We start from the raw sequence: 24,929 nt of genomic DNA on the forward strand, positions 1-24,929 counted from the left end.
AAGGTCCAAGCATGTGATGGCTTGAGCTTGTTTGGAATCGTGTGGGCTCCTGCCAAATAGAAGTGCAGCATTCCTCTGGGAAACGGGACCCAGTCCACAGCGACTCGAACGAGTACTATGGCAGCTGTCGCATAGCATGTCCTTCAGACTTGTTTCTCAACACAGAGTGCTTTAAAACCTGCTCCGTGTAAATTTAGGATTAAATTTGGCAAATCCCTGATAGTTTACCCGGCCACTGCATTAAGGAGATGGGCGGAAAAGATAGATACGGTGCGGCAATTTAAAATGTCCCAAAATCAAATTGTTTGCAGGGTGAAAACAGGCCCTTCGATCCAACTTGCCCACACCGGCCAACATGTTCCAGCTACACTTGTTCCACCTACCCACATTTGGCCCATGTCCCTCCAAACCTGTCCTATCCATGTACCTGTCTAACAATTTCTTAAACATTGAGATAGTCCCCGTCTCAACTACCTCCTCTGGCAGCTGGTTCCATACACCTACCACCCTCTGTGTGAAAATGTTACCCATCAGATTCCCATCACCTTAAACCCATGTCCACTAGTCCTCAATTCAGCTACTCTGGGCAAGAGACTCTGTGCATCTACCCGATCTATTCCTCCCATGATTTTATACACCTCTGTGAGATCGCCCCTCATCCTCCATTCTTCCTAATCTCACTCAATTTCAAATGATAATTGAATTCACCTCAAAAGAATTTAATTGTACAGCGGTACAAGTGACAAATAAAGTACCATACCATAATCTAACTTGCCTGTGAAAAATCCATTGAATCGGAGGAACCTTTAATTTTAGCAGCTCACTATGCAAAATGACACGAGCATCTCATCATTGCTCTGCATGTAATCATATTTGAAGTGCTCAGAATTGTGTGTTTAATACTGCTTTACAAGCTACTGAGCTGTGGAAGCAGATGCAGTTTATTTTTTGAAAGGAATAAGGTGGTTAATTTTCAATCTGATATGATCTCACCTGCAAAGCCCACATGTATTAATCAGCTCCAGTTGCCCCTCTTGTTTGCATACAATCAAATGGCTTTAATTTTATTTCATTTTAAACCCTTAGTTAACTATACAACTCACTGCAACTTTCAGATTCATTAAACCCAAGTTAACTTTCGCTTCCCAACATTGCACTTCAGATCTCTAATTTCACAGCATTTAATGATCTATTTTAAATACACAGCCTCAATCAAAGACAGATCATTAATAGCAATGGATTATCTTCTCATCACCACACTGCCAGCTGGTGTCCCCAGAAGACCCTTCCTTTGCAATCCTCTGCACGCTCTTAAAACAATGTCATTAAACAACATGAAAGTATAAATACTTATTTCATCTAAATCTCCAATCATCTCCAAACTCTTATTAGTTGTTTCGTTACTGGTATAAAATTATGATTTCATTGAACATAAAACAGCACAGCACAGGCTTTTTGGCTCACAATGTCTACGCCAAATATGATGCTAAATTAAATTCATCTCTACTGCCTGCACATGATCAATATATCTCTATATCCTGCATATCCAAGTACCTATCCAAAAGCCATTTAAATGTCACTATCGTATTTGCCTCCACCATCAAACCTGGCAGCATTCCAGGAACTCACCATCCTCCGTAAAAAAACATTGGCCCACACATCTCCTTTAAACATTGTCCCTCTCACCTTATAGTGTGCCATCTAGTCTTTGACATTTCCATCCTGGAGAAATGGTGCTGACGTATCTATGACTCATAATTTATATAGTTCCATCAGCTCTCCCTCCCCTCAGCCCCCCGAGTGCAGGAATGAGTGTTCAACTAAAATCTCCGCAATACTGAATCCCCACTTAGTTCTAGTGCCACAAGAGATGTGGCTCAGAGCCCCCCTCAGTAACAAACTAACACTGGTTTATCTTTGAATGAAATAATTCAAATCCAGACCTGATCACAAATCTGGAACAGGGTTGCTGAACAAAAGCCAGACCATCAAAACTCCATGATAAACAAGTTTGTTTTCCTTTCAGGCGTCCAGCAGGGAAAAGGTCCGAGAACTATATAAGCATCTGCAAACGATCTAATTAATTAACCAATTGATACCAAATTCTTTAAAATGATTAATCCCCTAACAGCTGCTACATGTTTAACAATGAAGCAAATAACACAAACATTGAATAATTTAAGCACAACAAATAATCTAGTTCATTGTCATTTTCACAAAGCCTTTATTGTTTAACTTCAAATTCTATTACATTCTAAAGCAGATACCTCATGCAATACCCACACTATTAAACTGGCTACTTTATTGAAAAAGAATACCAAGAAAGTTCTGTTTCAAGCTTGCATATTTAATTTTGTACATTCTATTGGGAAAACATACCAATGAAATGCATATTCCATTTAACTAGCTTTTAGCGTGACAGTGAGCTTTGAGATATCATGTCCGTTACGGAATCAGAAAGGTATGATCTGAGCCAAGCAGAAACACGATAGGCTCAGATTATACTGAGGCGTCAGCTCTTATGGTGGATGAGCTTGATTGCAGCATTATAGAGTCATCGAGTGATACAGTGTGGAAACATGCCCACGATGTCCCTAGTTCTCACGCAAACATGCATTGGTTTATTTTTTTGGGGGTCAGTCTGACGGAACAGACTGACTCACACTTTTGCAATGGAAGATATATAATGTTGCGATGTACAGAAGAGAAAGGAGATGTTTCCTCCCACACTCCAAAGACGTGCAGGTTTGTAGGTTAATTGGCTTGGAAAAGTTTCAAATTGCACCTCGTGAATGTAGGATAGTGCTAGTGTGAGGGGATCGCTAGTCGATGCAGACTCGATGGGCCAAGGGTCCGTTTCCACACTGTATCTCTAAAATAAATTGTGCCTATACTGCGCACCTTCATAAACCTTATTGTAATCTAAGTCCCCAATACAATTATCCGTGTCTTCCTGACCATACGTCCTCTGGTTCTCGATTCCCCTACTTTGTCAAGAGGCTGTGCATCTACCCAATCTATTCCTCTTATGAGGTTATTAAGGAATGGGTGCAGAGTAATTTTTTCCCCCACACAGAAAAGAGTGGAACAAAATGGAATTCAGTGAGAGAGTCAGAAGAAGCACTCTTTACCTAGTGAGTGGTGACAATCTGCAACCTGCTCTCACAGGGAGTGTTGTATCAAATGAGTTAAGGGGAGGCTGGGCAGGTCTATGAGAAGGAAAGGTAATGAGGGCTACACTGATAGATTTGGAAAGTCAGGAGAATTCTCAAGTTGAGCATAAAGGGCCCGGTGTAATATTTTGTGAATTTGGAGCAAATGTAATTTCATGAAGCATGCTGACTGTTGGTGTCTTAATAAAGTAAGGCAAACTCTATAAAAACTTAGACATAAAGTGCTGGAGTAACTCAGCAGGTCAGGCAGCATCTCTAAGAGAGAAAGGATGGGTGATGTTTAGGGTCAGGACCCTTCCGGGACTCTCGACCCGAAACTTCACCCATCCTTTTTCTTCAGAGATGCTGCTTGACCTGCTGAGTTCATCCAGCACTGTGTCTATCTTTGGTATAAACATGCATCTGCAGCTCTTTGTTTCTATAAAAACATAATTTCTGTACAAAATATACCTTCAATTAGCATTTAAATCCATCAAACAAATGTTCTATTGCACCAGGTCGAGATTCCGAGCTGACTCTGCATTTAATTTGAAATACCAGTCAAATTGCCAGAGCCTGTTTGCTAAGCTCGGCTGACAATAATGTTGGCAAAACCTTTAGCATTACGGAGTCTGTTGCTGTCAAAATCCACAATGAGCTTCCGCAAACCAGTTTTGGTTGGTGTAATTGTTACAGTCACCACAACCTCTTCTCCAACATTGATGGTCGCTTTTCTATATTTATTTAGAGAGAGAAAAATAAAGAAATAGAATCAATAAAAAAAATAAATATGTTACTTCTAAATGGTTCCTACATGGTCTATTCTAATTAAAATCAAACATCAGGGCTAAAGATTGTTAACATGGTGGTCACATTATGGACCTAGTCATTCAGAGGTCTCGATTATATGTCTGGATGTAAAGGTGCAAATGCAACCACAGCAGCATGGAGATTTAAATTTTGTAAACCAAGGATTAAAACAAACCTGGCATCAGTTAAAGATTTGCATTTCATTATTTCCATCATTGATCGGAATTCAACCTGACCAGCTACATAAAAGCTGGGGCTACAAGACCCAGGTTAATCTAGTACATCATATTAGATTCGTCTCCACCTCCTCCCTTCCATTGACTCTATTTACAACTCACGCTACCTCGGCAAGGCCACCAGACTAATCAAGGATGAATCGCACCCTGGACACTCCCTCATCTCCCCTCTCCCATCAGGCAAGAGATATAGAAGTGTGAAAAGGCTCACCTCCAGATTTGGGGACAGTTTCTTCCCAGCTGTTGTCAGGCAACTGAACCATCCCACCAACAACTAGAGAGTAGTCCCGAGCTATTATCTACCTCATTGGAGACTCTTGGACTATCTTTGATCGGACTTTACCTTGCACTAAACGTTATTCATGTTACTCCCTTTATCATGTATCTGTACACTGGCTCAATTATAATCATGTACTGTCTTTCCGCTGAACGCTCAGCACACAACAAAGGGTTTTCACTGTCCTCGGTACATATGATAATAAACTAAACTTAAACTCAAAACTCATGGCATGAATAAGTGCAGCATCTGGGACAAAGCATCATGCTTTTGTGGAATACCATCAACAGCCCAAAGCATTTACTCCCTTCTCCACTGTTGCACTAGTGGGTAGAGTGTGTGCCACCTACAAAATACACTGTGGTTACTCACCCCGACTATTCCGATAGCATCTCCCATACCTGTGACCCCTGCCACCACGAAGGCCCAAGCAGGAATGGGGACACCATCATCTCCTGGTTCCCCTCAAGATGCACGTCATTCTGTTTTGGAAATATTTCACCCTTCCTTCATCATCATTGTTTAGTTTAGAGATACAGTGTGGAAACAGGCCCTTCGGCCCACCAAGTCCATGCCAACCAACAATCATCCCGAACATTAGTTCTATTCTACACTGTAGGGATAATTGCAGAAGCCAATTAACCTCAGAACTTGCATGTCTTTGGAATGTGGGAGGAAACCGGAGCTTCCGGAGAAAACTGATGCTGTCACAGAGAGAGCGTGCAATCTTTGTTCAGAATTGAAGCTGGGTCTTAGAGGTCGTAAGGCAGCAACTCTAACGCTGTGCCACTGTGCCGCACAAACCAGGTAACTAGCAGCCAGTTCAATGTCTAACAGCCTGGTGACCCACCATTACTCTCTCTTCTTACGCTAGTCCTGAATGACTGACCACTTATTTTGAGATAGTTTCTCCCGATTATAGATATCCTAACCAGGAGAGATATTAAAACCACATCGATCCTATAAAAATCCTTTAAGAATGTTGTACATTTCAATGTGACCACCTCACCAACACTCAAGACACAAAAGGGATGTTAATCTTTAACACTGCAGAGGCATGGGGAATTATTTAACCTTTAACATTCTAGAGGCACGAGGAATCATTTAACTTTCAGCATCCCAAAGATGCAGGGAAATGTTTAATCTACAAACCTCAAGAAACACAAGGAAAGGTTCAAAGGTTCAACACCTGCATCTCAGATACCCAATGAATACACTGGAACTAATATGCCTGTTACCACCTATGCAGAAGATGGTTAATCCACATATTTCAGAGAGACATAATAACTCCTAATTTACCACTTACCTGAAATTTAACTTTGATTTTTTTTTTTTAGCGAAATGAAGAATGAGCATTAAAGGCAGTATTTTCCTTAACTGTTACACAGTGTTATGTACTCTTTAAAAAAAATCCTTAAATAACTGACTAGGCTCTACATGTTCATGTTCTGTAACATGCCTTCATTTACTGAGATGTTGAGTGTGATACTCACGGCGATTCAATTTGCTGTAGATCTGTGAGTCCACTGCCCTCCACACTGAAGACACCTCTAGTCAATGGGATCGGAAGAGGATTTACAAATTTTATTTGAACAGCCAACTTTTTATGGAGGATTGGTTCACCATCAACCTGGAATGAAAAAAAACCCCCAGCATTTATCACATGATTAGGTGCATACAGGGAGAGGAATCCATTTCGCTGGAACCTAGTTGATTACAATTGTTAATATGCAAAAAGGAAATCAACATTAACCAATAAATACATTTGTTGGATCTTTTTTTCAGTTCATTTATCCTGCAATTAATTAATTCATGTTGCTGGTAAATGCCGTAAAATAATGCAGAAAATCTATTTGTTTATTTATTCTTTCTCAAAACCGATGTACAATCTTCTCTAGGAATTATGAGTGCATCCTTTATATTACTGCCAGTACTTATTCTAATGTTGAGAAAGAAGAGAGACAAAGTGCTTGAGTTATAGAAACATAAGAACATAGAAAATAGGTGCAGGAGTGGAGCATTCGGCCCTTCGAGCCTGCACCGCCATTCAATATGATCATGGCTGATCATCCAACTCAGTATCCTGTACCTGCCTTCTCTCCACACCCCCTGATCCCTCCAACCACAAGGGCCACATCTAACTCCCTCTTAAATATAGCCAATGATCTGGCCTCAACGACTTTCAACTGGTCAGGCAGCATCTCTGGAAGAGATGGCTAAGGAATGTTTCAGGTCGGGACCCCCAAAATGTCACCTAGCCATGTTCTTCATTGCTGCTGCCTGACCCACTGAGTTACTCCAGCACTTTGTGTCTTTTATGGTAAACCAGCATCTGCAGTTATGGTAAACCAACATCTGTCTTACACTAATGTTATTAGAACCCCACCATTGTGGAATAGTACCATTCGGCGCTGCCGTTTCGGGGTGTTAGGGTTAGGGTTAGGGTTAGGGTCGGGGTCGGGGTCGGGGTTAGTACAGATATTATAAACGGAGGCGCCGAAACAGCAGTGCCGAAAAGTACCCGACCCCCACCATTGACTCCATCTACACTTCATGCTGCCTCGGGAAACACCTTTTCCACCTTGGTCATTTCTTCTTCTTCCTACTCCTGTTGGGCAGAAGATACAGATGTTTGAAAGCACGCACCACCAGATTCAGAAACAGCTTCTTCCCCTCTGTTTTCTTGCTTCTGACCGATCCTTCCAAAAGCTACAGTCCAGTCCAATTCCGCTCTACCTCATTGCGTTGCCTCTGGAATTGTTGCACTGTAATGCTGAGCACGATAGATATTCTGCACCTTATCTTTTCCTTTGCACTTGTACTTGAGTTTGGCTTGATTGTGTTTATGTGCAGTATTATCTGATTTGATTGGATAGCAGGTAAAACAAAGCTTGTGTAGGAAGGAACTCTAGGTCCCCTCTCCCCTGACTCTCGGTCTGAAGAAGGGTCTCGACCCGAAACGTCACCTATTCTCCAGAGATGCGGTCTGACCCGTTGAGTCACTCCAGCTTTTTGTGTCTATTTTCGTTTTAAACCAGCATCAGCTGTTCCTTCCGACACATTCAACCATTGATCAACAATATCAACAATATTTTCAACCCAAGGTTCATTTTTTATTTAATTAAAAAAAAAATAGTTTCCCATCCAATTCTTGCATTTACCTTCACAGCAAGCTGAGGCACTTTAAGTACTACTTCCTTCTCCTTAAGGCTTACTTCAGACATATCCTCAGTAAGAAGCATGGCCGTCAATCGAATTAAATTGTGCTCAGAGAGATGATCACCGTAATCTTCATATCGCAGCCTCAGAACTTCTTTTTTTTCTAATAAACACAAAAAAAGTCAAACAGAATTAATCCACCTGAAACCCACGCACCTCACAAAAATGGAGAACAATTAAAATTCAAAAAAATTTAAAAATTTTGTTTTTCATGCCATTAGCTCTCCCACCTAATAGTGGAGGGGGGATAATAGTATGGTTTTAAACTGGAAAGCAGGAGGTGGAGGAGAGCAATCAGTGATAGTGGCATCATCTCCCTCTAACATGGGCATCTGTCTGGTCCCTTCTCCATTCTGCCATAACACCACAACTATATAGTAGACTAAAGGGTTGAGTTTATGCTGTTCACACGGGCATAATTCCACATTCTACTCGCATGGGATGTTTTTTGTCCAGTCTCTTGTAATACTTATAGATCACATCCGACAGTTTACCTAACAGTTGGTAACGATCGGATCAATGGTGCGTTATTGCCACATGTGCAAATGCACAGTGAGATTCTTATTTCCTGCAGACAATTCCGTAAAGTATCGCCAAACCAAAGCACAATCCCTGATTAGTGAGTTGTATTGAAATAGTTCACTGGTTTTGCCGCCATTTTCCAAGTCTAGTTCTTATGAGGGGCACGCGATCCAGTCAAGCTGCAGGCTGCTACATGGCCTCCAGCCGTTGCCTTGCTTGGACAGCTGAATGGTCCAGCAGACCGACCTCCCTCTCCTCGCCCATCCACCTTTGTGCCGGGGGGGGGGGGGGGGGGGGGAGCCTGCCCACAGCCGACTTTGAGGGTGTGGAAGGCAAGGCGAAAACAGTCCATTTAAGACCCATCTGGCCAAATGGCGATGGCAGTAGAGCCTTCATATATTGTTACGTCAAACTGTTCCAGATTAATTGAAGGATGATGTTCGTCTAAAAGGATTTACTTTATATTTTATCAAAGGAGACGCTCGGTAAATTCATAATACACTACATCTTCTGAAACTCGAGGGCTGTTGCACCCAAATACAAGATAAATCAGTATTTCTTACATCAATATTCATGCCATACTAAAAAAAAAAATCAGGAACATTTCACATCCAATTCAGCCTTAGCATCTCCTGGCTAGGAAAGTTTTAAAAATAAATACCCAGCCTCGTAGCAAAACCTGGAAAGGTTGCAGATCAAGATAATGATTATTTCCCCTCAAATTTGAGTATCATCTTCCCTCACTGTTGCAGGGCCTGAGATTCTGGTGATCCCAATGCTTGTTTTGTTTGGGAGATTGGACTATAATTGCCATTTAAGAATGTTATAACCTGTCAAATGCAAAAAAAACTGCATTTTCACCAATGAAAAATATTCTGTCTGTGTGGTTTGGTCAGATGAACATCAATTATAGCAGAGTTGTACAATTCAATTTCAAATTGTGCCCAAGATCTCTCTTGGGGCAGCAATACTTATACTACCTCATCAATCCATTTTTCTATTTCTTCTTGTGAAGATACATTGTCCAGCACTCAATATCCCACTCGCATTAAAAAAAATACTAAATCCATGTCCTTCTAACTTTGTAAGAGGTGTGGTTAGCAGACCAACCCAATGAAAGAATCCAGGGGTTTTAGCGCAACGAACCAACATGGAAATACAGGTCTTCGTGTGGAATTACCTGAGGCCGCTTTTAACATAAATTTAGTTGACCTCTTGCAGAATTCTTTTAAAATGGCCCCAGAATAGGTTACAGCGGTTGCAGATAGAACCATATGGATGTCTTTGTCGACAAAGCCATAATTAGCAATTTCAAAGTAGACACTGAAGTCACTTCCAAGCACTGCATAAACTTGCTTGATTTTGACCTTTAAACTTTGATACTGTGTGTTGGTGGGTTGGATTGTCTTTCCTGCATGGTTGTAGATATCCCGTTCCTCTTTGGAACCTGTGAAGAGGAGGATATTATTAACATTTATGATAACACTTGGGGCTTCTATAACAGAACCTGTCCCTACGTAAACCAGTAACATTCTCAATGATGCTCTGGAAACTGTGATATTGCAACCCTCAAAATATTTTCTGATCTACTAAGAAACTATACCTTGTTTATACCCAGATCATTTACAGCAATTAATCATTTTCCTTATTGAGTTTAGGCTTCAAACTACCAGGCCTAATTGACACAATGGGATAAGCAGCACAATTAGTCCAATATTATCTTCTGTAAACACTTTGATTACCTTGTAACTTTGTAGAAGATCACCAGTGAATCAGTTATTACAAGCACAATACTCATTCCAGTTGCTATGTCTGGATACAAGATACTCAGAAAGATTTAGAGAGAAGATCTTCAATCAGTGTCAACCGAACTACATGAATGAATCTCACTTCTTTTAGATTCTACTAGATTCAGAATTTCCCACTATTATGCAGTTTACATCATACACGAGCAAGAAATTGTGGCAAGGACATCTATTAAACTAGCTGGCTGATCTGGACAGAGCACGTCCAGCAGTCACTCAAAATGAGGAGAGGTCATCAACTAAACATAAATGCAACTCTCCATCTTGTCTGAAAATATAAAGCTATTCTTTAAAAACTGTAACAAGGCTACTTGTGTAGAGAGGTGTACGAGAATGATCCCGGAGATGATTGGTTCAACATCTAAGGAGCCTTTGTTGGTTCTGGGCCTGTACTCACTGGAGTTTGGAAGGATGTGTGGGGATGTCATTAAAACTTACCAAATAATGAAAGGCCTGGATAGAGTAGATGTGGAAAGGATGTTTCCAGCAGTGGGCGAGTCTAGGACCAGAGGGCACAGCCTCAGAATAAAAGGAGGTACCTTTACTATGGAGATGAGGAGGAATTTATTTAGACAAAGGGTGGTGAATCTGTAAAATTCATTGTCACTGACGTCTGACGATACAAAGTCATTATGTATTTTTGAAGCAGAGGTTGTTGATTAACAAGGGCTTCAAAGATTATGCAGAGAAGGCAGGAGAATGGGGTTGGGAAGGAAAAATAGATCAGCCATGATCAAATGGCAGAGCAGACTCAATGGGCCGAATGGCCTAATTCTGCTCCTATGTCTTATAGCCTTATGGTCTATTACTACTTGGTAGACTACTTGTTTAGAGGAGATTTATGAGAATGAGAATGGGGATGATTGGCTTGACGTTTGCAGATTGACAGACGTTTGCAGATTACAGATAGTGGATCTCAGCATCAACATCATTGATTCATAAAATTGTCATCTCATCAGGCAGCTGAATACATTCATGCACATTTGCCTTGCACTTGGTCCACAAGGATCAGTAGTGTCCTAGATCTGATTTGTCATGCAGATTAATTTAGTGACATCCGCAGCTAATGAGGAAGAACAATGAGCCATTGCAAATTGGTCTCAAGCGTCTTCGAAGAGTTAAAACAATAAGCATGTTTTATTGTTTGCTATTGAAAGTACGCTTACGGGTTAGAATAAACACTAATCTTTACTGCTGCCAAATCAAATGCAATAACATTACAAACTAACATTTGCATTTCATTATTAATGAAAGTAGTATAAATCCTTACCCTCTGGGTATTTATAATTCAATGTGATACATTCTCTTTTGTCTGAGAATGCACTTTTAGTAACAATCTGTGTTCCCACTTGGTTTTGTTTGACTGACAGCTCCCTCTTTGTTCCATCTTTGTTAACAAACCAGTAAACCACATCTGCATTGACCTCGGCAAAGATGAACACGGCATCATAATTGATATCCAAGTGCCCTTCTTTGATTGCTTTGACAGGGCAAGGACCACAGCAGAATATCCCTAGCATGGAATGAGCATGGATAAAGTTAATTAAATATATATTCTTAAGGCCACAATATATTAAATTATTATAATTCAGTCCTAATGTTACCATCACTCCTTTCTTGGGGAGTAGGGTCCAACACCTGCCATCCGTCGAAGCCAGAGGGTAGGTCAGGACGGGTCATCCATGATTCTACCCAACAGTGGTAGTTCCTGTGTACAGAAGTATCAGTGTTTAATAGTTGCAAATTAAACCATTTGTTCCAATCAACCAGACTCACAGTATTGATTAATAGATGCAATACTGCTCATAGATTAAAATGTGAGCTAATGTCAAACAATAAACTTATTGAAGCAGATCAGAGCTCTGGATTAGTCTACCTGCAGCAGTTCATCAAAGATATATGGTGTTTGTAAAGTTTGTAAAGTTTGCAAGCCTGTACAGTGTCCCCAAGAGAGACAACATCTACCAAGGGAGATAGACTCAAAAAGGTGGAGTAACTCAGCGGGTCAGCCAACATCTCCGGAGAAAAAGAATAGGTGATGTTTCGAGTTGAGACCCTTCTTTACCAAGGGAGATTCTACAATACCAACATGGCACCAAAGGCCAAAGTGAACGGTTTTGGTCCAGTGTCAAAGCCAAGGGTTTCTTTCACATACCAAGGAAATAAAAGTATGGTGAAGTTTCTCCCATGTCAAGGTACATGAGAATCCTCTCCAACACGATGTACCCCAGGAGGATCTTGGAGATGAGCCTCTATGACACCAGGACAAGGGTGGTTGGAGGGGTTGGATAAAGAAAATGACCATGACACCTAAAATGAAATGTTGATCCTCTGACCTAAAGGCGCTAGATGGGAATAGGGTTGGCGAGAAGATGAAAAGGGAAGTTTCCACAAACTGATGTAACAAGAAGTCTTTTAAAAGTGATCAAAACAGTCAGAGATTTTCCTCTGCCAGGGACGAAGGAATCAGTCCAATAGAAAGACAGGTATCAAATCCAAACATGCAGGTTGGTACATTAATTGGCAACTGTAAATTGTCTCCAGTGTGTAGTAAAGAACTGGGATGGGGGTACAGTGGCACAGCATTGGAGTTGCTACCTCAGTGCCAGAGATCCAGATTCGATCCTGACTATGGTTGTTGTCTGTACCGAGTTTGTACGTTCTCCCTGTGGCCACATGGGTTTTCTCCGGGTGCTCTGGTTTCCTCCCACACTCCAAGGAGGTAAAGGTTTGTAGGTAAATTGGCTTTAGGAAGTTATCCTTAGTGTGTAGGATGGTGTTAGTGTACGGGGTGATTGCTGGCCGAAGGATGTGTTTCTGGGCTGTACCTCGAAAGTTTAAAAGTAAAATGTAAAGTCTAAAAAAGACTGTATGGGTGTTTGCTGGCTGGCGTGAATTGGGTGGGCCAAAGGGCCAGTTTCACACCCTGTATCTCTAAATTAAACTAAACTAAACGGTAGAGACTCCCCTAGCACTCAAACCAGAGATATCTCGGACACATTTGCCAAACACATCGCCCTCACAATTTTCAGAGTAAACGCCTAAGTATCAGCACATCAAATCCTGCTTAAGAACCGCCATGAAATAACCGGTTGTTGAGGTCAATCTGTAGCATCTCTGGTGACCATAATGAACATGAGTCAGAATCAAGGGAAAAGTAAATAATGTTCTGAAAAAACAGCTTCCAATTTATGGAAATTTGCTTTAAAGTCAATCATTTTGGGAACCATGCCACTGTCATGAATAAATACGATATCCATAAACATATTACATAGAATAATAATTACCTATACATACCATACTGAGTCCTTCCGTGATGGAAGCGTACGTGTACAATCGTCACTCTTAAAGTAATGATCCACTTTCAGATTGCCATCACAGTCATGAGCAGAGGAATAGTTGGTAACACAACGAGTTGGGATTCCTAAACATCTCAAAACTGGAAAAGAAGATATGGCGACAATATATGAACTTACTTCAAATTACCAATTTGGACGATTGAAAGGTACAGCATGGAAAGTGGCCCTTCGGCCCACCAAGTCAATGCCCTCCATTGATCACCCGTTCGTACTATTTCTATGTTATCCCACACTAGGGGCAATATACAGAGGCCAATTTACCTACACACGCACATGTTTTTGTGAATGTGGGAAGGAACCAGAGCACCCAGAGGAAACCTATGCAGTCACAGGGAGAAAGTGCAAACTCCACACAGACAGCGTCCGAGGTCAGGATTGAACCTGGTCTCTGGCGCTGTGAAGTAGCAGCTCTAGCAGCTGCACATCTTCACTGCTTTGTCATGTTTTTACCACCTTATTCAGGTTTCATCTTCTAACTTATTCAGTAAATGCACTGCCAGTGAATATTTTGGCTATGATTTCACCAACACCCCATATTAGATGGTTAGATTAGGAGTTGCTCTTTTTCTTAATTTTTGTCTTGGATATGACCAATACCAGCATTTATTGAGTATCTTTAAATGCATGCTTTGTTTAGTGTAGTTTAGTTTAGTTTAAGTCAACAGAAAGACTATACCCTACAATGAACATAAAAAAGGTCTCAGTGGAGCAGGCAAGGAAACTAACAGGATCTTACCTGTACAAGCTACAGCTGCAAAGACCCAGCACTGCCCATATCGGACTCTCTCAGCCCCAGTACTGCTCCACTTGCGTAAAATCGGGAGACTCCCATTCCATTTGGTGGGGGGAGTCCCATCATCGTATTCACCATCCCACCTTCCCGAAAGTACACCCTTGTCATCATTTGAATTCACCTTTGGAGGAGAAAATAAAGCATCTGGTTTCACTTCATAAATAAATGAACTAAAAGATAAGCACATGCAATCTGCTGCTGGGGGGGAAACCTCTTTCGGAGGGTCGAGTCTTTCGTAAAGCAAAGTTAATATCCAAATCATCTTGACAAAGACAATTTTTGGCTCTCTTAATCTCCTCCTCCTCCCCAAACACGTTCTCTTCTCGTCCCCTCTCGAAAATGTATATCATTTTGATAAAAGGTTATCAATCTGAAACATTAACTCGTTGTCCCTCTCTGCCTGAAACATCAACTCTTCTTCTCGGCACGGTGGCGCAACGGCAGAGTTGCTGCCTCACAGCTCCAGCGACCCATGTTTGATACTGACCATGGGCGCTGTCTGTACAGAGCTGGACGTGTGGGTTTTCCCCAGGTGCTCTGGTTTCCTCCCACATTCCAAAGACATGTAGGTTTGCAGGTTAATTGGCTTCTGTAAATGGTCTCTAGTCAATAGGATAGGACTAGGGTATGGGTGATCACTGGTCGGCGTGGACCCAATGGGTCAAAGGGCTTGTTTCCATGCTGTATCTCTAAATTAAATTAAACTCTACATACACTGCCTGAAGAATGGGATGTTTCCAGCATTTTCTGACTTTACTACCTTGACAGAGCAGCACGCTGCATGAATGGAATCTGGAGGGAGATATATTGTCATCGTTTACACAGTGATAATGCAGAAGTAACTTTTATTCAAGAAGCAAAAACCATCCTGGCCGACCACTTCTGTACTGGGCAGGTGTTGGGTAATATTTAACGCCAACTGGTCTTGGCTCCCTTCAGTCTCAGTTTGTGTACAGTGTGCGATTCCTGCCAAACTTCAGATAAGCCTTTGGGTCATTTAAAAGGGTCTTTTATATGTAAAGATTTTGGCTTCCTTCGTGTCAGCAACTTAATGTGGTGTTTAACGATGAAGAAATGTTTGTTAAATGTTTGTATCAGACAATTTGTACCTTATTTTGCAGTTGGTGGAGGCCAAAGTTGGCAGACTCATTTGTTTGTGAATGAAGTAAGTAAGAGATCAACATTCCTCTAGGCGGAATGCCTGAGGAGTTGTTTTCTCTTCAGAATAAATACAAATTGTTGGAGTAACTCAGCAGGACAGGCAGCATCTGTGGAGAGAATGAATGGGATACGTTTCGAGTCTGAACCTGTAACATCATCCATTCCTTCTCTCCAGAGATGCTGCCTGCCCCACTGAGTTACTCCAGCATGCATGTATATTTTCGGTGTAAACCAGCATCTGTAGTTCATTCCTACACATGTCTCTTTAGAATAGTTGGTTTCAAAGTTACCTCCGTGAAAACTGCAAGATACCCATCGGGAACAACAACCAAAAAGTCTATCCCTAGCCCCATAGCCTAACCCACCATTCAACATGATCATTGCTCTTCTTCTCCTGGCCTCATCTCTTATTCTGTTCCAATTCCACGTGTTCTTCGGTTTCCTGATCATTTAAACATGTATTATTCATTATCCCAACAATCTAGCCTCCACAACCCTCTCAGGTTGAGAATTCCAGATATTCACCAGCATTTTCATGGATGTAACATAAGATGTAATTAATTTTCTTCCAGCCAACTTAAATCAAGATTATACCTCTTTTAGTAGAAACGAGGAGCCAGAGATGCTGGTTTATACCAACGATAGACATAAAAGTGCCATGGTAAGTCAGCTGGTCAGGCAGCATCTCTGGAGAAAAAGAATAGGTGATGTTTTAGGTTTGAAGAAATGTTCTGACCCAAAACATCACCTATTCTTTTTCTCCAGAGATGCTGTCTGACCCTCTGTGTTACTCCTGCACTTTGTGTCTATCTTTGTTATAATTATTTTGTTGGTTTGAATGTAATAATACCGTGCTCCCAATACAATGTCTACAACTACAGCATTTACATAAACTAGCTTGCAGTTTACCAGATAACGCTCGTTAAAACGCATTTAGAAAACATGAGATGCCTTGGAGCTCACCATAGCAGTCAGAATTCTGCTGATGTAGCTAGGGTCGCATCTCTTCAAAGCATCAGACGAAGGCTCTTTCAGAGCAGACAGACTATTATCCAAAATCTCAAAGCAAATATCGATGACATCTTTTTCAAACTGTAAAAACATAACTCAAAATGGTGACAAGTCTCAGAGCAATGATGCTGAAAAGAAAAAGCAACAGTGGGTAGATTGTGGAGAAGGGATGTTACTTTACCTGTCCAAAGTTCCATAACAATGGGAGACAGAAGGAACGGTAGACGATTCCATTCTCGTTCAGGACGTACTCCTCCCGGAGATCCTTATCTGCCAGGTACACAGAATCCTCTGCAGGTTCGAGAAGGAGGGGACGATAGTAAGTAAATTCCTTTTAAACACTTCAAATCATTTACACCTTATTGTGAACAAACACCCATTAATAACGTAGGAAGGAACTGCAGATGCTGGTTAGATAGACACAAAGTGCTGGAGTAACTCAACAGGTCAGAGAGCATCTCTGGTGACAAGGAATAGGGTTGAGACCCTTCCTCAGTCTGTGGAAGGGGCTCGACTGAAAGCATCACCTATTCCTTCTCTCCAGGGATGATGACCGACTCGCTGCGTTTTGTATCAAGATGGATAGCACGCAACAAAAAAGCTTTTCACTGCACCTCGCAACATGGGACATTAAACTAAACTATCACTTTCTCAGAAGCTAAACCTGACAAATGAATTACCCAACATTGAAAGAGAGCTGGACCCTTGTCTGTCCTGTCCTCACCTGCGGATTGTCATGAAAGGTCCTCTGGTCAACAGAACAAACCTGAGTGATGTAGAAGAAATATCACCAGTACGCTTCACCATCATGACAGCGGCCTTGTGTCTCTGGCTGCAAGGTATCCAACAAGTACATTTAAAAATTGTGTGTGCAACCAGTCCCCACATGCCTCCATTAGCTTGCTTTTACCCATGTCTTATTGTTTCCCTACTCCAGCTCAAGTTCATCACCTGCTTTGGCAATCACCCCGAGAAGTTTGCTGTATAAGTGGGACACACAAATGCATCTTGCTGTGGTTGCAATCACAGAGTATGCAGGTTGATTAAAAACTAAAATCGGCTGGGTATTTAATCCTAATCAATATTGTTTGTCATAAAAGTTTGTTCCTGAGGTTACTAGTTTATCACCACACCCTTTACATACAAGTAATACACAGTGGATTTAAAGTAATTGATATTTCCAAAATAATGATGATTTGCTAAATATCATTTTTTTTCTGTCCACTGTTTACAATCATTAATAGAATCATGATAATAAAAAGATTGATGCAGAACCATAAAAGCGCTTTGAACACATTTTCAGAAAATGTAAAGTGGCATTAATACCATCGAGGCTCATTGGGTATCTTGGTTAAAATGCAAGGAAAATTAGCAGATATTTTGAAAATAAAACCTTTAAGTTAATCAAGGACTAAAAGGTACATGTGAATCACAAATGGACTAAATATCCCACTGCTCTGTGTTGTTGCAGAATTTATCCGAGGAGATAGTAAAATGAATACCAGGGTCATTTTCTTTTTGTCATCAATCAATAATTTTTATCAATTAAATCTTTTAAATTTCAACGTGTGAATAGGCATATTATGCACGTTTGTTTGTGGGCACTTTTAGAATTTAATATGTTACTGCAAACAGTGAAGCTCTGTCCAAAGATTAGATGTGTTTTCCAGAGCTATTTAACAGCACACAGTGAACAGTGAACACTTCCATTCCCCACAGAAACGCACAGAGATGCTAAATAACTGAATTGTGCTTCCCATCTCGTAATAATGTTATCAATGAAAAAGAAAAACTCCCTCTTTTAGATTTAGATATCATGAAACTATTATTTCACACAGTGTTCGGGAGCATAGCTGTTATGTGTTCAACTGGCACTCCGCAATTTTCTCTCAATTTCAATAACCTTGATAATCAGTATAAACAAACTTACTACATCTCAAAGAAATGTAGGCTTTGGGAATATAATGTGGTTGTGTTGACAGTTTGTTTAAACTAATTCAGTTTAAGGGCAAACATGCTTAATGCCACATAATATGCGAGAACTGAACTAGATTAAGTGTGACGACTTGTTTTTTTTCCCCTCAGTGAGTTGTGGGACAGGCTGCATGACCAGCAAGTCTTTTCCCTTCACTCAATGATTATATACTTGTATTCACTGGGGAATCTGCAGACCAGAGAATGTTCCAGTAACAACCAAGCAGTGTGCTTTTTTGGAGAAGAGTTCTGGTTACTTGACAAAAGAACGTTATTTCATTGAGTGCATCTTCCGACAAATTTAGGGTGAATTTAACAACAGGAAGTCTAAACTAAAACGTCTTGAGTGAATTAACGAATTCCAGTATCCCTTGATTTTAGTTCTCTTGATTAAGTGTTTTCCTAATTAAATTCCCACATTTTTACAATACAAATTTCCTGCGTGAAAATGTAATAGTGCCTTCCTAATTAAAATCACTATAGCACATTCCACATTCACATTTACAAAAAGACTGCAATTTACCTGCGTGAAAATGATAATATTGCTGTCTGACGACACGGGTGCTATCTAAGATGTCACTATAGCACATGGGCAGCACTGTGGCAAGAGTTTGACTAGGGGTGCTGTCTGTATGGAGTTTGTGCCTTCTCCAGGTGACCGCATGGGTTTTCTCCGAGGAGCTCCTGTTTCCTCCCACTCATAATTGGGAGTGTGTTGGTCTTTGGAGGCCAAACATATTTGTTGGCTAATTGGCTTGGTAAAATTGTAAATTGACCCTAGTGTCTAGGATAGTGTTAGTGTACGGAGATTTCTGGTTAGCTCGGACTTGGTGAGCCAAAGGTCCTGTTTCCACGCTGTATCCCTAAACTAAACTAAATTTCATGCTGCAGCAAGGAAAAGGTAACACCACTGATCAGTTCAAAGTAATGATTATATGTACAACTTGTAAGCTGCAATCCAAAGAATGGGCCAGTCAGGTCATCTGATTTATAAGGATGTCATAAATATCAGAAAACTCAAGCTGACAAGAACAGACGTGGGCTTCAATTAAAAAAAAACAATGAACTATTTCAGTATTGAAATGAATCTTATTGCATGAAGTGTAGTCTACAGACTTCTACATGCAATGCATCAAGAAACATCAAAGGGAAAATAATTTGGGACAAATTATCTGCTGTTGGGGTTAAACACAAGATGGTCAATAAATAAACATTAGTAAAAATAAATAATGTTTTGCCTCTTTTTCCAGTTATTTTTTCCTTATTGGTTCTTTCTCTGCATTTGATCTGTTCATATTTTGAATCATAGATGTGTAACTGATTGATAACTTAGCAAGTGTGAAGATGGGACTAGTGTCCACAAGATTTGAGATGACTAAAGACAACTTTTACTTATTCTGACCAGCATTCACTCCTGCCGGCACTGTTACAATGACAGAAAAGCCTAATAGGATCATGCCACAAGTCAGTTTGCGCACCATATGTTATGATGGAACTTTATTTATCCCAGGAGGGAAATTAATTTGCCAACAGTCATAAAAAAACACAAAATACACGAAATTAAAGTGATGAGTGGAAAGGTTTTGTGGATGTGCAAAGATTAAGGAGATGTGTGTGTGTGTGTGTGTGTGGGGGGGGGGGGGGGGGTCAGTCTCAGTCTACCCCACGACAGAAGGACGGGGTGTTGTAGAGTTTGATAGCCACAGGGAAGAAGGGTCTCGTGTCTCTTGGTGGAGCCAGTCTGTTGCTGAAGGTACTCCTCAGGAGGGGGAGGTGTCATGGAGGGGGTGAGCTGTATAGTCCAGGATGCTCTGCAGTTTGAGGAACATCCTCCCCTCCAAGACCACCTCCTATGAATTCAACTCCGTTCCCAGGATGGAGCCAGCCCTGCTGTTGAAAATGCACTAAACACACACACGAGGCAGGGCATAGAGGGGATTTGGGAAAGGTTTAGTTCACAGAGGGTGGCTGAAATTTGGAAATGCACTGCCTGAAGGGCAGTGAAGGCAGGCACTCTCACAACATTTAAGAAGCATTCAGATAGCATTTGAATTCCATGGCATGGATGTCCACATATGGAGTACTTCAAAATGGGTTTAGTGCGGATAGGTACTCGATGGTGGACATGGACAGGATGGGCCGAAGGGCCCGCCACTCCTGTTGTATGTGTGGGAAGGAACTGCAGATGCTCGTTTATGCAGAAGACACAAAATGCTGGAGTAACTCAGCTGGTCGGGCAGCAACTCTGAAGAAAAGGAATATGACTCTATGATGTACGGAGAAATAGCATGAGAACAGGCGGTGGGTGAATGGTTTAAAATGTTACACTTTTTAACAATTGATCTGCCTTGGAGATAAATATACCACATCAATAACACTCAGAATCTACCCGAACCGAATACAAACAAGAGCCAAGACGCGACAGCAAATTACCTTTACACCAGGGGTTGAAGAGAAGATAGAAGGTCCCTGCAACAACCTGTTGCAAACCTTCCCCTCCACTCGGGTAGAAGAGCAGCTGCATTTTGTAGAGGCCGATGCAGGCATTAGCCGGGCTGCACACCGTCAGGTGAAGGATGCCCCGGGCGGGTTCCACATTGTACGTCCACTTGCCCCGCTTGGCCGTCGACTTGACGGCTTCTATGCGAATTCTTCCGGCTTCGGACGACGAGGGTCCTGTACAAAGAACTAGATATCTTGAGTCGAGCACAATCTGCAAGAGAGTCGCGTAATGCACGATGCAACGTGAAGTGAAAACCTTTGCGCTTGCATTCAGCCGGATTTGTTGTTTTTAAATAAATCTAACATTGCGGGACACATTTAAACAAACATCTGTGGAAAGAGAAACAATGTTTCAGGTCTGTTTGAGTTTCAGATTTCTGACGGAGAGCGCTGGACCTGAAACGCTAATTATTTCTCGTTCTAGAGATGCTGCCTGCAGTGTTGAATATTCCCAGCATTTTTTGTTCGAATTTCAAATTTCCAGCCTGTATTTAAAATATTATTTTATTTAGAGTCATATAGTGAGGAAACAGGCCCTTCGGCCCAACTTGCCCACACCGACCAACATGTCCCATCTATGCTAGTTCCACCTGCCTGCTTTTGGCCAATATCCCTCTAAACTTACCCTATCCATATACCTGCCTATATGTTTCCTAAACGTTGCCTCAACTACCTCCTCCTCCATACACCCACCGCCCTTTGTATAAAAACATCCCCTCTCAGGGTCCCATTAAATCGTTTCCCCCTCACCTTAAATCTATGTCCCCTGGTTCTCGATTCCCCTATTCCGGGCAAAAGACTGTGCGTTTACCCGATCTATTCCTTCCATGATTGTGTACACCTCTATAAGATTTACTAGACGGTCAGAGTTGGATTCAATATTAAATTGATCCATTCATTTGACGCGTGCATTGTTTGAACGCATCCGATTCACCTTAATGTTCTGCCTGAGTTTGGTTACTTAAAAATTAAATATATCCAATTCTCTATTTTCAATTCACAAGAATTGCTGGGTCAACAGATAAACCAGGTTACTCTAGGGCAGGAAATGTAGTTATAAAGTCACACAAGTCAAAGGAAGGGTTCTTAAACCAGAACCCTGCATTAAATCATTGTGTTCAAGAAGGAACTGCAGATGCTGGAAGATCGAAGGTACACAAAATTGCTGGAGAAACTCAGCGGGTGCAGCAGCATCTATGGAGCGAAGGAAATAGGCGACGTTTCGGGCCGAAACGTCGCCTATTTCCTTCGCTCCATAGATGCTGCTGCACCCGCTGAGTTTCTCCAGCAATTTTGTGTACCCTGCATTAAATCAAACGTCCAGCCTGTAATATAAACCAGTTGGCATTGGCTTTCAGCTGTGAATAAACAAGCTGGTCACGAAATTTCGTTCCAGTTTCTCCCCAGCTGTTATCAGACAACTGGAGCATCCTACCACAACCCGAGAGCAGTGCTGAACCACTATCTACCTCTTTGTTGACCCTCGGACTATCCTTGATGGGACTTTTTTGGCGTTACCTTACACTTAACGTTAGTCCCTTATCATGTAATCATGCACTGTGAATGGATCGATTGTAATCACGTGTAGCAGGTACTGATTGAAACCGAAGATCGGCACAAAAAGCTGGAGTAACTCAGCGGGACAGGCAGCATCTCTGGAGAGAAGGAATGGGTGACGTTTCGGGTCGAGACCCTTCTTCTGAAATGACCCGAGACGCCACCCATTCCTTCTCCCCAGAGACGCTGCCTGTCCCGCTGAATTACTCCAGCTTTTTGTGTCTATCTTCGATTGTAATCATGTATTGTCTTTCTGCTGACTGGACAGATAGCACGCGACAAAATAAGAGCTTTTCATGGTACCTCGGTACACGTGACAATAAACTAAACTGATCCGAGCTTTGATACTAAATCAGACCTGTATCCAGGAAGAGTTTGAGCTGGTCTTTGTCCTCCACGAACGCTGGGCGTTTGAACTCCACGGACAGGCGAAACGCTTGCCCTCTTCGGACGATCAGCCTTTCCGTGCCAATTTCCTCCGTGTGATGCTCCGTGTTGTTGGGCTCACAGTGCAGGTCCACCGCCCCCAGGTGCGCGCTTCCTACCGGGGACCAAGAACACTCACTATACCGTTCCATTCATGTCGAAAACCAACGCGCGAAAGAAAGTGCAACGCTACAGCGCCACAAGAGTTTTAATTTGAATGAATCAGCACCTATTCTTTAAATAAACAACCGGCGAATCGTTTCCCTCTCATAAGCAATTCCCCAAGTTCATTTTAAGCTGCATTCGAGGTTTTGCAACTACATCTTACCGGTTGTGGCCATGTCTTCTCCGGCCGCTGTAGAAATAAAGCTCTCGGGTCTTCGAGGAAACAGCTGCTCGCCTCTCTTCACTGGAAGGTTGGACTGCGGATGGGATTTCATGACCACCACTATATATACACACACACACACACACATAAGCTCCAAACGACAACGCTCTCAAAATAGATACCCACCACTCACGTATTGAACCAATGCATCGCTCTGATTCGAATGGTAATTTCCCCCAGAGGATGAAGCTAGTGCACGCTATTTCGCTCCCTCCTAACTGAATCCATAAATCAACATTGGGAGCCAAAAAGGTGAAATAACACAGCATTGAGACAAGGAAACTATCTGACCTCCCTCTCTTTCCCACCCCTCGCACACACACACACACACACACGGCGAGGGAGAGCAAGGAACCAGTCCTTTATTTGCATCTATTTAATTCCTATTTATTTTGTATTTTTCGGTTAGTTAGTTAGTTAGTTAGTTAGTTAGTTAGTTAGTTAGTTAGTTAGTTAGTTAGTTAGTTAGTTTATTGCACCATGTTGTGGCGGGGGGAACTTGTTGTCCCTTTCCTCGTTGGGGAGATACTTTTTCGTGGGTGGACAGAGATTGACTCCCCTCCCCACTCTTTGCACATCCCCAATCCTTTCCACTCGTCACTTTAATTTCATGTTTCATATGTTTTGTATTTTTATGACTGTTAGCAGAACAATTTTCCTCCTGGGATAAATAAAGTTCTATTGTATCGTATCGTAGGATAAAACATAGCGAGCAATCTTTCCATCTCACTCAACTGTACCAGCGGCAAGGGCGCGTTGTTTAAAGGGCCTGTCCCACTTGGGCGACCTAATTGGCGAATTTGCCCTCGATTCATACTCGCAGCATGGTCGACACAAGATCGTAGGAGGTCTTCGTAACTCTCCTTCATGCTCGAGAGTGGTCTCCGCCTACTCGAGGCCTCAGCTAGGTCGGTGTGTTAAAAAATATGTTAAAAAATGCCCGCGTGTAAACGCCATGGAAAAAAATCGAGGGTAGCTTGGACCACTGTATATGACACTAATGATTCAATGAACATATAGACGCTGAGAATGTCCAAAGAATTTTGGCACTGTTCTTGTTTTGTATATATTTTTAAAAACCGAATAAAGTTTATTTTGGAAAATAAAAAGAAATGAAGTCAAACACCCAGTAAATCACACATTTTAATATCACTTGTGTTTAGATATATATCGAGTCAAGTCTCATGTATTACATATGGTTTCTTTTACAGCAGGGGACCATAAGGCTCACTGAGTCTATCTATGCCAGCTCTTTCAGTAAGGGCAGGACAACAGACCTTCATTGTCAGACCTGGAACCATTCACTGACAACTGGATGAAAATGGTGTCAAATAGTACAACTATACACTTGTTCAGAGATACTTATCCAAGAGGTATCCAAGTGCTTATGTATGAACTGCATACTAAAAAAGAATTTCACTGTTGTACCTCGGTACATATATCTAAGTACTTATATACTGAACTGTGTACAAAAAGATAATTTCACTGTGCCTCAGTGCAAGTGGCAATAAAGTACCAATGATACCAATGTCATTCCTCACTGTAAAGATCCTCATGTCAGACCCCCCCCCCCCCCCCCCCCCAACGCAATTCTACCCATCACCCACTTACAGTATGTGTAATTTACAATTGTCAACTAACTTGTTAACTGGAACAGCCTTGCTCCGGGAGGAAACCAGAACCTATAGTCACAGGAAGGATGTGCAAACTCCACACAGATGGATCTAGAGATGAAGA

General features: G+C 41.6%; 1 protein-coding gene across 1 annotated transcript; it reads right to left on the reverse strand.

Moving 5' to 3' along the window:
* Positions 1-1,899: 1,899 nt before the first annotated feature.
* tgm2l (transglutaminase 2, like) lies at positions 1,900-23,229 on the reverse strand. Its single transcript, XM_055648532.1, has 13 exons — positions 23,133-23,229; positions 22,737-22,919; positions 20,753-20,995; positions 16,527-16,636; positions 16,298-16,426; positions 14,117-14,294; positions 13,319-13,460; positions 11,626-11,729; positions 11,292-11,534; positions 9,397-9,663; positions 7,637-7,797; positions 5,969-6,105; positions 1,900-3,886 (listed from the first exon to the last, which is right to left on the reverse strand). The coding sequence occupies exons 1-13, from the start codon at positions 23,143-23,145 to the stop codon at positions 3,736-3,738; spliced, it is 2,061 nt and encodes a 686-aa protein (XP_055504507.1). The 5' UTR covers positions 23,146-23,229; the 3' UTR covers positions 1,900-3,735.
* Between the last annotated feature and the right edge of the window lie 1,700 nt (positions 23,230-24,929).

Source organism: Leucoraja erinacea, chromosome 17 (assembly GCF_028641065.1).
Source record: "Leucoraja erinacea ecotype New England chromosome 17, Leri_hhj_1, whole genome shotgun sequence".
Classification (NCBI taxonomy): Eukaryota; Metazoa; Chordata; class Chondrichthyes; order Rajiformes; family Rajidae; genus Leucoraja; species Leucoraja erinaceus.

Excerpts from the sequence above, each read along its gene's own strand:
- tgm2l (XM_055648532.1), bottom strand. Across the intron at positions 14,295-16,297 it reads GCAGAATTCTGACTGCTATG|GTGAATTCAAATGATGACAA; the intron begins GTGAGCTCCAAG and ends TCTCCTCCAAAG. Across the intron at positions 3,887-5,968 it reads CTACAGCAAATTGAATCGCC|AAAAGCGACCATCAATGTTG; the intron begins GTGAGTATCACA and ends AAATAAATATAG.